The sequence below is a fragment of the Argentina anserina genome, chromosome 6 (assembly GCF_933775445.1).
Source record: "Argentina anserina chromosome 6, drPotAnse1.1, whole genome shotgun sequence".
NCBI classification, from domain to species: Eukaryota; Viridiplantae; Streptophyta; class Magnoliopsida; order Rosales; family Rosaceae; genus Argentina; species Argentina anserina.
Genome location: NC_065877.1, coordinates 18,663,923 through 18,681,374, shown reverse-complemented (window position 1 = coordinate 18,681,374; position 17,452 = coordinate 18,663,923). Strand labels below are relative to the sequence as shown.

The 17,452-nt window shown below is 38.5% G+C and overlaps 2 protein-coding genes and 1 non-coding gene across 4 annotated transcripts in view; 2 read left to right on the top strand and 1 right to left on the bottom strand.

The window, feature by feature from the left end:
- The window catches only part of LOC126798699 (rhomboid-like protein 20), a 271,709-nt gene that overhangs the window by 49,831 nt on the left and 204,426 nt on the right, over positions 1–17,452 (top strand). The window lies entirely within an intron of this gene.
- On the top strand, positions 5,382–5,488 carry LOC126801336 (small nucleolar RNA R71). The gene has a single exon (XR_007672827.1). It is a non-coding gene; the product is annotated as a small nucleolar RNA R71 (small nucleolar RNA).
- LOC126798697 (uncharacterized) lies at positions 12,016–15,073 on the bottom strand. Of its 2 annotated transcripts, none has more exons than XM_050525733.1 (4): positions 14,784–15,073; positions 14,540–14,698; positions 13,916–14,134; positions 12,016–12,672 (listed from the first exon to the last, which is right to left on the bottom strand). In XM_050525733.1, exons 1-4 carry the CDS (start codon positions 15,006–15,008, stop codon positions 12,331–12,333), a joined length of 945 nt encoding a protein of 314 aa, XP_050381690.1. In that variant the 5' UTR covers positions 15,009–15,073; the 3' UTR covers positions 12,016–12,330. The 2 variants fall into 2 exon arrangements, with proteins under 2 accessions (XP_050381690.1, XP_050381691.1); XM_050525734.1 differs by having other exon boundaries at positions 14,596–14,688.

Below are 17,452 nucleotides of genomic sequence, written 5' to 3'. Positions count from 1 at the left end.
GAAAGTCATAGAACTTGTTTCGATTTCTCTATGTGAATTGTTTGGTGATTGCTTATGTGTTGGTTGGTTGATCACATGTATATATTAGCTTAGGTTTTATTTACTGTTTTTACAACTCAATCCAAAACCTATATCAACTTTTTATATCTTTATGAATTCGTGTTAAGTGTTGTGATCCTAAGCCCTGGCTGGATCCCCGGTTTGTGAACGATACCCTCTTGCTTTATACTACCAATGATGTGTACAGGGTTAAATATTGATGTCGAGTAATCGAGTAACCATCACTTTTCATTTTTTTTCTTTTCTAACCGTGCATATATACTTTTTCTTCTTCTTTTCACACGGCATCATTCATTTTTTCTCTTTTGCATACTTTTTTTTTCACGGCATACTTACAGACAATAGCATAACCCTACACTTGAATCAAATCATCACTCCATATTAACTCCAAGAATCGGCTCTGCCAAGCCTCAAAGACAAGGTAGAGATATAACTATACTAAGCAAGGATATAACATGTTAGTAATGAAAAAAAAGGCTTAACGTAGGCTCAAAGGGGTTAACACTAAGGTGTCCCAAGCAGGGCTCAAATACGGAATACGGCTTTTTGGCTTAAAGTGGTGGAAATCCTAAAAAGATCCAACAATCCTTTTCTAAATCAGAGTATATTATGACATAAAGCTTCGAAAGTTTCACAAATAAGTTCTAGCATTCTCTAGTTCATTGCAATTCTATGGCATATGAATTGATCAAAATAAATATAATGAGGTTATAAAGCCAAGAAATGATGAAATAAACTCTCTAAAGAAAGGCACATATATATGGCTCGAATCTCACATAGGTTACATGAATTTAAACAAGTAAGGAACATGCTCATTCTGTACCTAAGTTTCAAAATCCTCATCTACTACATGTTTGTACAAAATCTACACATCGATTAACCATCAAATAACAATTAAGTTCAATTCAATATCATGATCATCTATCAACCATTAATTCAAAGATCAACTCATCCTAGACAGTTAAAGGCATACCTAAGACTCAAAACAAAAACAACTTAACAAAACTACTTAAAATCGAAAATCAAAACCAAAAAGTACACTAAAAATCGAAAATCAAAACAACAAAATTGAAACACATAAGCATCAAACAATAGAATACAACGAATGATGTATACTCCACCCCACACTTAAAGCTTACATTGCCCTCATGTACAATATTATAAGCAACGAAAATTAAAAAGAGATAAGGAGTAAGAAAATGCAAACACTCGTTGATGGTTCCTTCATTGGCTTAAGTTTAGAGTCTATAGCCTAGACTATCTTGAAAGCATCACTTGCTTGCCGTAGGATCAAGGAGAGAGATCTCCTCCACGTTATGCTCCACAAAATTCTTATAGTACGGCTTCAAGCGATGTCCATTGACCGTGAATTCCTTTCCATGCACAATACTTTTTATCTGAATAGCACCAGAAGGAAAAATATTAGTAACAACAAACGGTCCAAGCCACCTAGAACGGAGCTTGCCCGGAAACAATCTAAGTCGAGAATTAAACAAAAGAACTTTCTGCCCAACAACAAAGTGTTTCTTCCTAATCATGCGGTCATGGAATTTCTTAGTCTTCTCCTTGTAAACCATTGCCGAATCATAGGCCTCATTTCTAATCTCTTCAAGCTCATGGAATTGCAACTTCCTATGCAATCCGGCCTCATCAATGTCCATGTTGAAATTCTTCACAGCCCACCATGCACGATGTTCAAGCTCCACAGGAAGGTGGCACGCCTTGGCATAAACTAATCGAAATGGTGACATGCCAAGAGGAGCCTTGTATGCCGTCCTATAAGCCCAAAGAGCATCATCCAATCGTTGAGACCAATCCTTGCGTGATGGTCCAACTGCGTGATGGTCCAACAGACTTCTCCAAAATTCTCTTGATCTCACGATTAGATAGCTCCACTTGTCCCCTTGTTTGGGGGTGATAAGGCGTAGCAACCTTATGCTTGATTCCATACTTCTTCAACAACGCTTCAATGGTCCGGTTGCAAAAGTGAGATCATCCATCACTAATGATAACTCTCGGCATACCAAACATAGAGAAAATGTTAGAACGAAGGAAATCTACAACAACTCAAGCAACCAGTAGAGCTAGGAAAAGGTCCCATGAAAGCAATACCCCAACAATCAAATATTTCAACATATAGAATCGGTGTTATAGGCATTTGATCTCTAAATCCTAAGTTTCCCAGGCTTTGGCATCTATCACAAGTCATGCAAAAATGATATGCATCTTTGAAAATCGTAGGCCAAAAGAAACCACATTGTAACACCTTTAGAGCAGTCCTACGTGAACCAAAATGTCCTCCACAAGATTCAGAATGGCAAAAAGTAAGTAAAGAATGGCAAAAAGTAAGTATAGAATGATGTTCATGTTCAGGGACACACCTCCTAATGATTTGATCAACACAATGTTTCCACAAGTATGGTTCATCCCAAACATAATACTTAGCTAATGCCTTGAGTCTATTCTTTTGAGCATGCGATAAAGTATCCGGAAATTGCTTAGAAACAAGATAATTCACAATATCTGCATACCATGGCTCACTTACCTCAACTCGAAAGAGTTGCTCATCCGGAAAGCTCTCTTGGATAGCCAAGGGCTCGGCATCTCTTACCAAACGACTCAAGTGATCCGCCACAACATTGTCACTTCCCTTCTTGTCCTTGATCTCGAGATCGAACTCTTGGAGTAGAAGAATCCGTCGAATCAATCTTGGTTTGGCATCCTCCTTCGTCATTAAATACTTCAAAGCTGCATGGTCAATGTAAACAATAACTTTAGATTGAAGTAAGTAAGAACGAAACTTATCTAGAGGAAAGATCACGACAAGAAGTTATTTTTCAGTTGTGGTGTAGTTCTGTTGAGCATCATTGAGCGTTCGTGAGGCATAATAGATGGTGTAGGGCTGCTTATCCTTCCTCTGCCCTAGCACGGCTCCAACTGCATAGTCAGAGGCATCACACATGAACTCAAATGGCAAGGACCAATCCGGCGGTGCCATGATAGGTGCCGAAGTTAAGAGCTTCTTCAAAGTCTCAAATGCAAGCTTGCAATCATCATCAAAGTGAAAGGGAACGTCCTTTTGAAGCAATGAACTCATTGGTCCCGCAATCTTGGAAAAGTCCTTGATAAACCTACGATAGGAACCTGCATGTCCAAGAAATGATTGAACATCCCTCACACTTGTGGGGAGGGGTAAGTGACGCACAAGATCTATTTTAGACTTATCAACCTTAATTCCTCTAGATGAAACAATATGGCCTAAGACAATGCCTTGCGTAACCATGAAGTCACATTTTTCCCAATTCAAAACCAAGTTAGTTTCTTCACAACGTTTAAGCACAAGTTCAACATTCTCTAAGCAAGTTTCGAAATTTTCACCATAGACAGAAAAATCATCCATGAAAACTTCAATTTTAGAACCAATATACTCAGAGAAAATGTGATACATGCAACGTTGAAACGCACCTGGAACGTTGCATAAACCAAAAGGCATGCGACGATAAGCAAACGTACCAAAAGGGCATGTGAACGTAGTCTTTTCTTGATCTTCTTCCGCAACACTAATTTGGTTGTATCCACTATATCCATCAAGGAAACAATAGAAAGAATGACCAGCTAACCTCTCAACCATTTGATCAATGAATGGAAATGGCATATGGTCCTTCCTTGTTGTAGCATTGAGCTTCCTATAGTCGATACACACTCGATGACCAGTCACTGTCCTTTGAGGCACCAACTCGTTATCTTTGTTCTTCACCACCGTGATTCCTAACTTCTTTGGCATAACTTGAATGGGAGAGATCTACCTATTATCCGAGATGGGGTAGATCACGCCACAATCGTGCAACTTAGTTATTTCATCTTTTACAACTTGCATCATTGGTGGGTGAAGACGTCTCTGACCTTCCTTGGTTGGTTTGGCACCATCTTCAAGCAAAATTCGGTGCACACACATGGTAGGGCTAATTCCCTTGATGTCGGCTAGGGTCCATCCTATTGTCGTCTTGTGACTCTTCAGCACTTCAATCAATCTCTCCTCTTGTTCCTCGTTGAGTGCAGATGAAATGATCATTGGCAATGTATCCTCATCTCCTAAAAACGCATACTTCAAGTGGTCCGGAAGAACCTTAAGATCAAGCTTTGGAGCTTGCACCACAGAAGGAAGAATCTTGTTAGTAGTTAAGAGAATTGGACTAGGAGAGACATAGCTTACCTCACATGCAACCTCAAGAGAGGTCACGTTCTCAAGAATGAAGGATGGCACGGCATCATTAGCTTCTAACTCCGAAATGTTAGAACCATTACTTGTAAATCCGGCCCCTTGGGCAATAGTGAGTGCCACTCGTCATGTGCCAAGGTATCTAGATAGTTATCTGCAAGGAAATCAAGAATGTCAACTGAAAAACAATCACTTAACTCCAAAATAGGATACCTCATAGCTTCAAAGATGTTGAAGCTAATCACTTCACCATTGAACTCAAATGTGAGTGATCCACTAAACACATCAATTTTTGTTCGTGCAGTCCTCATGAAGGGACGGCCCAACAAGATAGGGACGTCCTTGTCATCTGCTTCAGTTGGCTCCATGTCAATGACATAGAAGTCTGTAGGGAAAATTAAGCTCGAAACCTGCACAAGAACATCTTCAACATAGCCCAAAGGGAATTTGTTGGAACAATCAGCCAATCGAATCACAACATTGTCATGTTTCAAATCACCTAGACCTAGGTCCTCATAGATATAGTATGGCATTACATTAATAGATGCACCTAAGTCTAGCATTAATAAAATCTTGAGGTACCTGAGGCCTCACAAACAAACCTGAAGGACGAGGTCCTTGACCTTGAGCATTGGACGGTTGAGCATTGTTGCTCCAACAAAAATTTGGATGATCTCTAAGTCCAGGGTTGTATGTGTTTGAGTATGGATCATACCTAGGCCTTTGTTGCCCCATAAAGTTCAACTCTTCTTCAGTCATTGCACCATTTGGACAATTTTCAGTAGTGTGATCTTTGAAAGAACAAATACCACATGCTTGATTGTTGATGCTCGAACCATTGAATGCCTTGACTAGAACGTCAAGCTTCCTTTCTAAAGTAGCCATCTGATTTCTTGCATCAACATCATACACCCCACGGCTCTTGCTTCCTCTCTTCTCCTTCGAACTAAATTGGCGATTGTTGTCGGCCAAGTCATCAATCAAGGTGTAAGCTACTTGACCGGTCTTGTTCATGAATGTGTAGCCACATGCCGAGTCCACCATGCTTTTGTTGGTGGTGTCGAGTCCTTCATAGAAGAATTGCACCAAGTCACCCAACGAAATACCATGGTGAGGGCACTTCCTTTGTAGTTCTTGAAATTCCTCCCATGGCTCATAGAGTGAATCACCATCCTTTTGAGTGAAGTTTTGAATCTCCCTCCTAAGTCTTTTCGTGAGTTGAGCAGGGAAGAATTGCTTCAAGAACCTCCTAGTCATTTCGTCCCATGTGGTGGTGATTCCTGCAGGCAAAGAGTACAACCAACGCTTAGCATCATCCTTAAGGGTAAATAGAAACAAAAGCAACCTCAAGCCTTCTTGAGAAAGATGATGAATCGATTGGAGCTTGCAAATGTCCAAGAACTCCCTAAGGTGAACATTAGGGTCTTCCATTGAAGAACCAGAGTACTTAGGCAGCTGCCCAAGCAATTGAACTGGAATGGAGAATTTAGCTTCATCAGGTGGAGTGAAAGCAATGCATGAAGGTGATTCAGGGATGGTGGGAATGAATGCATTCTTGAGTGCCATTGGAGCACCAACAGGAATTATGTCACGGTCCGCAATTGTGTCGAGCTCGGAATTGAAGATGAAGGGGAAGGAAAGATCCTCCTCTTCTTATGATCTAGGTGAAGAGTTTAAGATTGAATTGCTTGGAGGTGTTTCGAAATTTAAAGGTCCACTTGTGAAAGAGTTGTTTAAATCTCTAAGTGCTTGAATTCGATCTTTGAGCTCTTGAGTTCTCTTAGATATTTCGGACATGCATAGTTCATGTGACACGAAAGTTAAAGAGTTAGCATTGAAGAATACACAATGAACACATATAATTCGTGCCTTCCCTTAATCATACACACGCACACTTATGGGGAAGGGCACGGCAACTATGATGTCAACTAGTGAACAGGGTAGGACTCATTTGTTGAACTACGGAGAGCGAACTCCCTATCGACTCCATCACCGAGATGTATGTCAGTCAGTAGTTCTCTAAGATCCAATTTTGGTCCCATGCACTAGAGTAATAAGAGAGCGTGACCCTTACTCAGCTGGACTTAACCTTGTGTGTTAGACAAATCTCCAAGTGTTAATAAAAGCCACCCTCGACCTCATGCAAACCCGAGAGCTAGCATGAAGGGTTAAGGCCAATATTAACAAAAGGGACTTTACCTATTCCGTTCTATTTACAACCTACAACAATCATTCACTCAAGCACCAAAACAACAACCTAAGATATATTTACTATATGTACAACGAAACAGGATAAGAATATACAAATGTACAATATAGACAATGAATTCGCAATTAAAAGTTAGGGATCCATAGAGATGGATCCCCGGCAACGGCGCCATTTGATGAGTGCTCGATTACTCGACATCAATATTTAACCATGTACACATCATTAGTAGTATAAAGCAAGAGGGTATCGTTCACAAACCGGGGATCAGCCAGGGCTTAGGATCACAATACTTAACACGAATTCATAGACATATAAAAGAGTTTGATATATAGGATCGGATTGAAAGATAAAAACAGTAAATAAAATCTAAGCTAATATATACATGTGATCAACCAACCAACACATAAACAATCACCAAAATAATTCACATAAAGAAATCGAAACAAGTCCTATGACTCCTTTTAGAATCATGTCGAGACCTCCTTATAAACACTTAAGATTGGATCATGCAATTAGGGTTCTAAGTAGTAACCTAAACACATAGACACTTAACACATTCAATTAATACCAAGCAGCCATAATCGAAATCTAACATGTTCATCTTCATCATCTAATTCCAAAGTCATGCACATTGAATTCATTAAGCATGTCACCTACTTAACCAACAACCATGCAATTCGAAAATCACATAGAAAAGAGTAAACATGTTCTTAGCATAAGTCTTTAATCCAACAACCTAAATATCATGCTACAAGCATAGTCATAACACTTAGGAATCGAAATTATTCATACATAGTACACGGCAGAAACCAAAACAGAAAATCCATAAAACCAAAACATGAGTTCGAATCTTTATATAAAATTGAATCAAGTAGCTATTTCATAGACAAAATTGAAACATGATTACACTACACAAATCGCAAGCTCATCCAAGAACAAGAAAAAACCAAAAACCGAATTGAATCAAAGAGTGAATCATGGTTACACTTTATAAATCAAGCAATTCCACAAGTGTAGCCGTGACTTCTAGGGGATGAAACCTTCTTCACAAGCGTGTTTGAGGGCTATAGATTGGTGGAGAATGGTGGAATCGGTTTTAGGATTTCTTGGAAGGGTGAGGGGTTGATTCGGCAGAGCTAGGCTTGTGCTTGTGTGCAAGGTTGATGATGATTGAATGGGGAGGCCGAGCCTCTATATACAGGAGTCTATGAAGCCCTCTTGCCGTCCCTTGTAGGAGATAGAGTCCAATTGGGAAGCTGAAATCTTCTTTGATATGGATTTTGATTCATGTACTCCAAATCCAACTTGATGTGGGAAACCAAATCCAATAGAGAGACCACATAAGGGCTGCACGGCATCTCTCTTGGTCCAACTAGGGGTAGCTAGGCCGGCCTCATCTTCTCCTTCTTCAACTCGAACATGATTTCCTTGTCTCACTAGGAATGCATCTCAGCAACACTCCATTCTTTCCAAATATGATTTGTCTTTCCTGAAAAGAATTTGTCGATTAAGGAATAGGAAAGAATGAAAATAGGAAAGTAGAGTCCTAGTCGAGTAAGGAATCCTAGCTCAATAAGGAGTTCTAACACTTAGCACAATTTCATCATCAATTCATCTAAATTCGGCATAGCTCCACTTAGCACATACAAATGACAACTATGAACCTAAAACAGCTAAATAAGAAGTAACAAAGCATAAGAATAGGGCATATACACATTAAGAACGTCACACTTTGTGCTCCTATCAACCGCGTCTCCCCGAGGACAGTTTTGTCGTTGTCTACTCCCTTGGGAGTTTGGTGAGTTCATGCCAGAATAAATTCTAGATCATATATAGTCCCAGACTTTATGATATGAAGAAAAATTTGAACCAAAGTTTGCATCTAAGGAAGAATAATTGAATGGTTTACTAAAAACACACTTCAAAAATTTATTAATCTGCCAAGAATGCATCAAGGTTTTATGATTGACCTAATTTATAATGACCTACTCAAAATAAAATCTAAGACACCATGCCTTCACAATAGGAAATTGATGCGGTTTTAGACTAGAACGTCGAAATTCAAAGCGTCCATGTCTCTAGCAATGCCCTTGTTGCTACCAAATCCGCAATTGTGAGATTAGCATACAAGCTTCTATCACAACTTCATCCAATAAATTAGTCTCAAGAGACATTAAATATTTGTACCTCTATTGATTGCACTGCAATCCCGGACTAAGTGTTAAGTCGATCTATATCGAAAGCAATGTGCATTATTTGCAATTTTATGTTTGACTGAGGGATATGTCCCATGTGTAGTGCAGCTACCCTTGCCGGAGACACCTCCCTGGCGTGTCCACAAGTTGGCATGGCCCCTAGGGCCCTAGTCATGTCCCTTGCTATCGCCGCCCCACTAGAAACCATTCCCACGGTTTTGTAGTGCAGCATGCACTGTCCCTTTTCCATTCCAGTGTTTTCCACCTCTTCCCGTGTTGAACTAAGACTCATAAATCTTCTATGTTCCAACCGGTTTAGCATTGATATTAAGAAGAGTCACTCATGCCGCTCTAGTGTAGGAAACAATAATATGAGCGCGCTGACGGTTGTATAGTTCTTCTTACTATACATGAGCCTATTTTGATTCATAAGAATCATGGCTTTAATAAGTAATGTAGATAGCGTTTTCTGGACCATGTTGTCAGCACTTATGAAAACACCACAGAATTATAATCTCAAACAGAGATTAAGCATAATGTCTCAATTTAAGTTGGTGACTGTTTGTAGTGAAGTTAACGAACCTCCTCCCATTGAAAAGATTTAATGAATGTTACAATAACGTTCGCTCAGTGCATCTCAGAATCCTAAAGGATCACTCTGTACTCTGTATTGCCAAAATAGAATCATCTAGAATCACTCTTATCTACGTATTACCAATGTATAATGGGAGCAATATGGCGTCTCAAAAATATGAGAGCTTATAACTTCAATTTTAGCGCTAGACCTCTCAGTTGTGAGAGTCTAATATGTCAAACCCAACCCAAAAATTGGGATAAGTCTTCAACGTCAATCATGGATCTTCAAGCTTTGAGTCTTAAAATCTTCGAGTCTTCAAAATTCCTGTCAAAAACAACCTAGATGGCCTAAAGAAACTCAAGCTCTTGAGAACTAAAGTGCATCATAACGTGTTGTAGGAGATATATAACAAACATAAAGAGAGAATAGAGAGGATTTCATGATACATTCATAGAATAATTAGGAAACTTATTTCTACTTGTAATAGTACACCTATTACTACATGGAACTTGATGTTCCTATTCCTAGGTGGAATAGACCAAGGCACACATATTGAATATCCTAAAACAACATAATAATTATAGATGATATCTTGCGAATGAAGCAAAGAATTATATATATGCAGTGAATCAGTATCTATAATGGTGATTAATATTATAGATTATGAGCCTAATAAAATATATTATGTATGAGATGAAATCCAGTGACTTAACCAAAGAAGTGTATATATGGTAAGTGATAGATTGTAAATTTTATCATATAATACCTATATAAATCAAGGTTCCTGTTCTTGGAAATAACATAAGTTCACAAGTAATCCCGTCCCATTGAGTTAGAACTACCAGTGTTGGAGAGAGCAGACTTTACCTTACCCAATTACTTGCAACAAGACAATGGACTCTATAGGTGTTCATTCTATCCAATTTGTTCTCATTCATTGACCAATATACAGTATCTGTATTTATATAACGTACTATACAGAATATACGTGTGCATATGTAGGAGAAAACCGCCCACAAAAGGGGGAAGCGTTTGGGACACTAGCTAAGTTTCAAATCGTTATGTAGATTCTTTTCTCCAGTTTAGCCTATTGCAATGATCTCAACTTCGTGTTTTCATTTGTCTTCCATTTCATGTTTCAATTGTGATATCTCAATTCTCAACAGGCAAATTCCAATTCTACGCCAAGAAAATTTGTTCCCAAAAAAAAAAAGTTGATCAGCCTGCCTGTTACTCAAAAGCAGGTGAATATTTGACTGCAAGCAGAATGATAAAAAGGCCAATAACAACGGGTCTGATCAACATAACTCTTGTGAGAAGATAAGAGATCCAATTCAAGTAGAGTGAATTTCTTTTGTGACAAAAAAAGAAGAAGCTATATATATATATATATATATATATATATGAACAACAAACAAGTACTATGAAAATAAACAAAACAAAGCAATACAAATACGGATGAAATATAACAATATTGAAGACAGCGGATGTTTACATAGAAACCAACAAAGCAGCTATATATGGGATATGGATGAGAGAGTAGAGAGGGATGTGACTAGCGTCTGATGTGCTTGACCTTATGCCAGCCTTTCTTGCAAGAATCCCCCACAACTCTGAAACCCTTCCTCACCATGCTCTTGAGATCATAGGCCTTCTTCCTCACTTCATGCTCAAACCCGCCCATTGACACCTGTCTTCCTTTCTTTCGTTCTTTCCAACAGAGACGCAAGAGATTAGAGAGAAGACTAGAAGAAGAAGAAATGAGGTGTCCACGTATATATATACCGAAGAATGGCATCTGCCAAATGATTCGCAGGCACGTGGCGCCATTCAGAGTGGAGAGTCATACATCAAATGACTCATAGGGCAACAAGTGGCACCCATCCAATGAGAAAAGGGTTCCACCGTAAACTTTGATTGCGAAATACTTAATTAGGTGTCTTTACTTATGGTCTTATTGTAGTGGGGGGGCCTTACTAGACGCCTTCTTTTTCTATATTCTTCTCCGACTTAACACTAATGAGTAAAGATATGTTTGACAGGGTGTCCTTGTTCTCCCAACTTGGCTGGGTAAACGGGAAAAAGGTATAATAGGTAGAGTAAAGGATATATTCTTCCGGTTACTAAAAGTTACGGAGGTTTACCTACCTCAAAACTAGAATTCCATTCCATGGAAGCAGCAGCTTGATCTGTTTGGTTAAGAGTAACCTGCTTCGCACATGAAGTAAAAAGGGTCGCACAATTAGGAAATCTTAGTAACTCCAATACCATTTCTACCAATCCCTCTTTTTCTAACAGAAAAACTGGTGGCTGTGGCTTCCTTGACACCAACAGTCAAATGAGAATAGGTGTGCAAGTAAAAGTTGATGTTCCTGAAAACCAGACTGGGTGACTTGCACCTAAATCAAAGGCAGCTGGGGAACAACAGTCATACCTGCTTCAACATGACGGGAGTAGGTTGCTTTCGGAAACAGCATTCACGGTGTAACTAGAAGCTCAACCCCTGCATGTATAGTTCTAGAACAACATTTACAGATTCAGATTCAGATTCAGAATAACAGGATGTCATGGCCACAGCCGCACAGTTTTGATGTTACTGCCACAAGCTTGATTTGAACTCTGTTATGCATGCGCTCTTACTCTGAGAAAAAGTTGGACAATCATACAAGAGGGTACCACCAACTTCATGACTATTGGCCAGAAAAAAAAAAGAAAAAAAAAAGAGGGCGATAAGAACTTGACAACTTGGCATCTATGATAACCAAATAAGGCAAAATCTGCTTCAAGGGATATACAAAATCTGTTCATCTTTTTGGCGAATGCACAAGGTCTTGTCTTTAACTGATCAGAAATACAAAACTAGAGTTTAAGCTTTTTTGTTAATGGCCTGTTATGTCGCTTAAAACATATATACTGATATTTCGGTAATATCGTCATTTTGAAGTTATTCTGTGCAATAATTTCAGTGATTAAATTCTCCTGTGAGGCCTAGTATGTCAATTACCTGAGACAAAAGAAGGTTCACATTCAAGAAACCTAACAAATCTGCCAAAAAGGCTTAGATGTGAGCTTAGGACAAGAATGTAATCATTAGGGTCATGGCATTGTACAGGGAATGTATTAAGATGGAGGATCTCAAGTTTCCAGTCCAACAATAAGAGCTTCCAAGGACACATCCAACAATAAACAATTGTAAGAAATTCTCACCAGAGAAGTGAGCTGCACTAAATATAATTGAGCTTATAAAAACAGCTGACTGCCATTTCATAGTGGATGAAATTGATCCCAATAAAAAACCCCGGTAAACAGTCTCTTCCAGCAAGGGAGTGGTAACGCAGTATACAAAGACACATGCAGCTTTGGAAATGTTGCTTCTTACCAGGATCTCCTTTAGTACGGGGTTGTTTATATCCTTCAAACCAAAGAGAAAAAGAAAATAAAGTTGTTTAAATCTATGTATTTCAACGGTCACGAATTAAAAAATTGTAAAAGCAAAATCCTCCATATAGTTAACTCTGTAAGTATTATAGGTTACAAAATTCCGTAAAACACAATATCAAATAATAGCTTAGAGCAGATTATTGAAGTAATATAATAGCTTATTCAGATGCATAACATTTTGAGAGCAATATCTTCATACTTTTTGGATGCTCTGTATTAATTATATAGAGGAATTACTGATAACAAAATTCTTGTGCAATCGGCAGGACATTTCAACATATGCCTTTCTGAAAGCAATTAGTTTGGAATTAAGGGAATATCTGACAGAATAAGTCTTACCAAAAGAGACTCATGAGTTTAATTCCAAATCAGGACTTCTGGTCCATATTCAAGCCTAGATCAGGATCAATGTCCACCTACTTGGGATCATATTTTTACCCTTTTCCTCATTTCTTCTTGGGTCCTTTTAAATCTATTTTACTTCATGTCCAAAGAAGTTCTAAGATGAATTTTTATTGTACTATTAAAATCGTTCTAAAGAATTCTACAAGCACTTCTACTAAAAATACATTATGTATATCTAGTTGAAATTAAACCACTGAAAATTTCCCTGAACATGTAACTGTGATGAACTCCAACGGTTCTAAAATCAGCGACATAAGAGAGAAATGCTTGATAACGTATTTCTTACATCTGAAACAAATTAGGAAAAGAAACTGCCAGGGATCATGAGTTGCGAAGTATCGACCTCAACAAGACCTTCCCCATTTCTATAATTAGTGGATTATTTTCAATGAAGGGAAAGGACTGCAAGTAATCTGGAATACCATCAGTAATTAGGTCCATCAGCCAAGGATATCCTCTATAAAACGGTCATGTTGCTTTGATTATTCTCAAAACCATTACCTTATTTGTATAAATAGATATATAATTACTATGTTTTCTTTCATTTGTATGAAATATTCTTCTTCTTTTATTTTTCTTTATTCTGGAACTAGAACAGATAACTGATAAGCCTCACTTGTCTTCCATTTTCGCTCAAGCATGAAGTGCAGTTTTAGACATATATAAGGAAGACAACATCATGTGTTTTCCAATTGTTCAAGTGTGGTCCTCTTTAGTTCATCAAATATTATATGAAAAAGATTTTAAAAAATAAATTAAAATAATTATAAAAAATAAATAAATAAAACAGCCAGGTTCAAAAGACTAACCTTGGGACCAATGAAAATATCAGCGAGGAAAGAAGTAAGGAAAACCAGCACAAAGAGAGACCCAAATCCTACAGCTGATGCCAACAGCCAGTTCCTCTGATTTGACAATTTGTCAGCCTTGAAGGAATTTGCAAACTTGTAATGGGGCTTAGCAGTGATTTGCAGTAGAAGCATTGCTGCAATGAGCTCTACAAACTGAGCTCCAAGCAATGATAGTGCCTGCACCACCAAACGAAAGTGAGGAAAAAATAACAATATCAATATAAAACTAAACTTAAATTGCAAAGATTTCCACCAGCACGTACTCCACACATAATCTGTTTAAATTGAGCTACAGCGTTATAACAGAATCCCTAACACAGTAACACACAATTGAACCAAAAACTCATGGGGCAGGGACACAATGCCATATTACTTAATAATTTACAGTTGCATGTTTCAATTCATAGTCTTAAGTGACTTAACCAAGCAAAAAGAAATCAGTCTGATGCAAACAAGGCCTGTAATGAACTACATGACATGATTTCATGGTAGTTCATAAGCCTCAATTCAATATAGTGTCTAAAATGTTGTACGAAACCAGTAGTGCTCGATTTTAATCACAAGTTAAAGATATGTGGTGACCTCAGTCTGAGGATCAAGAGTAGGCTGATGCAGTAGATGAGCAACCACAGACAAACCTCCAAAACTAAGAGGAATGTGCAAACTGAAGATGTATAAAGCCAGAGTGCTCCATGCAGTTGCATTGTCCCATGGACTATCTGCTCCCAGTGCTGAAAACCCCTACAGTTTAAAATCATTAAAAAATCTCAATTCATGTCAAAGACTGCAATCATATAGGATTGAGTATGAAAGAAGAGCCGAGTACCTGAGGAGGGGAAGAGACTTGTTGGGTGTTTTCAATCTTGCTACAAGAGCACTTAAAAGAACCTCGTTTAAAGATTAAGCTGGATTTGAAATTCGTACAAAGGAGAAAAGCACTAGGAGTAGGAGATGAAGATGGAGGTTTAAGTTTTGGCGTAAAATCCCAAATGGGTGAACTTGTACGTTCGACTGGAATCATCAGATTCAGATGGCACTGTAACTCCATCATTCTCGCCTTGTCTGAGTTGTCTCCTCTTCTCTACGGTCTGCACCAATTTCATACCCACCACCAGTTTTTCATCCTTCACGTCTTCACTGTTGGTCTATTTTTCTCCTCAATTATATACTTCGCCGCCCAAGACGCGGCCAAGAAATTTTTTTTTTTTTAATTTCTCCCAAATTCATTGTACATTAATAACAAATTATAGCCTAAAACCAGTTGGTAACTTGGTATAGTGGCATAATCTCTACTTACTGAGAGCAAATGCACCGCGTCCTTCTTAGACGTCCAAGACCAAGCAATATGACAAAATGAAAAAAAAAAACTAATGAACTATTTCACGATGAAATAATTGTGTATTATTGAATGATATGAGGGACTATATATAGGCATTACAAAACCCCAATCATGTAGGATTCGGAGTCCTAATATATTACGGAGATGCTAATCTATCCCCTAACATGAAACCTATTAGGCTAAGACACACACAAGGGTAGAATAATAATTCTCCCGGAACACTCCCTCTTGTGTCGCATGTCTAAGTTGCATGGTGCACACATCGTTGCCTCGGTAAAAACCTTGTCAAGCAAATTAAAAAGCTCCTGGGTAAAAACAAAAGCTTAATCGAAGGGAAAAAGAGCACAACGCACCATCTATATTTGATAGCATCATGTGAGGTAGACTCATCCTGAAGTCTATGAAACAACTCCCCATGATTAGTGTCATAATCATGGAGTACAAAGAACAACGTTTACAACGTTCATTACATACTTCTCAAACGTAGTCTTGGGCTAATGATTAATCATTAATCTAGCCACACATCCTTAGATCATACATGCTATACTTAGCCAAACTTAGATCTTAGGAAACAAGATTGCATAACAACTCAAAACAAGAGTTTGCAATGAAAATCAGATTCTCGGGTAGAATGACCTTCACTCACTTAAACGGTCATAACTTCTTCGTCAAAATAGGTATTAGCGAACCGTAAAATGTTCTGGAAAGTAAACACCCGTGGCTTTCCAGTGACATAAATATCACAACCTAACTCGATCGAAGCATTCACAGTGCTCTGTCGAAGTTGACTGACTTGCAAAATTTCCAGACAAGACTGTCCTATTTTGCTAAAACGGCCATAACTCACTCAATATGATAGCTATGAACAAATGGTTGGTGTCCCTGGAAAGTAGACACATAGACATTTCCAACGGTACCAATCGCACCATAATTCATTGAGTGAGATATCTTGTAGGTCTCGTTGAATTTGACCTACGAAACTTGACAGATTCTGATTTGTCACATTCAATGTGTCTTTCGCAAAAAGAATGGGGGAATGGACCAATGAAGGACTGATTTTGGTCCAAAGCGGAACCGTACGTATCCTTTACACTACTAGTGTCGACTGCTACACCAAGGCGTACGTTGATGTTGTTGGAGCTGCTGGCGGCATTGGTATGAATAGGATTTGTGTTGGTTCACTAAGTGTAGAACTAAACCCATGTCAAGGGAGCAATGCAAGTCCAACGACAATGCATAGGCGCTGAGTTAATCACGTCATAATGAAAGCAAAAGTGTCCCAACAACACTTACATATATGAATCTATAGCTCATTGAATCTCTTCATCATCTTTACTTAGACGGAATAGAGAATCAAGAATTAGCTTTCATATGAACACATATGGGTATGAGTTTTTGGAATCGATTGTACTACGTTCTCTCGAACGTCGCATTCTGATTACATAAGCTCTCTGTGGTCTGGAGGCATTTAAAGTCCCTCGGGCACTCTCATATATGCGTCAAGATCCCTTTACAGATATTCTATGACCACTATCATATGCTGCAAATCAGTTTTCATGGACACTACTACTGATCAAGTAGCGGAAAGCAATTATGTCCATAACAAGAGAATATAACTCATCGTAGTCAATACTAGGATAATGAGACAATCTTTGCGTCATAAGTCTTGCATATATCGCATGACTTCATCTTTCTCATTACACTTACGAACAACGACCAACATAACAAGTCTAGTTTAGCCTGTATTGATTCTTTCCACTTCGGTCAAGTTGCTCATCGTTGATGCTTTACAACGAAATAAGAGCATAAGCGAATACATGATCAATCATGGGAGATCAATCCATTAAACACACGTGCACGCTGTATACGATCAATTTGTGAGATTTTTATTCTTCTCTAACATCAACAAAATGAGTCTGTAGCATCCCACAGAAACTTAGTTGATACACATGTTTAGAGAATATCTCTTGATGATGGGCAAAATACTTGTGCCTACGCACCTCGCTTCTTTCTGGTTTTGATTCCAGAGAATAATGGTCTCCCCCTCATCTAGGTAGGAGCCAAGACCAAAGCTATGACCCTTACTAGTCCATATCTGCGTTTGCCGCTCTTGTTTTGTGGTGCAATACCACGGGCGCCAACAACACCACACTGTA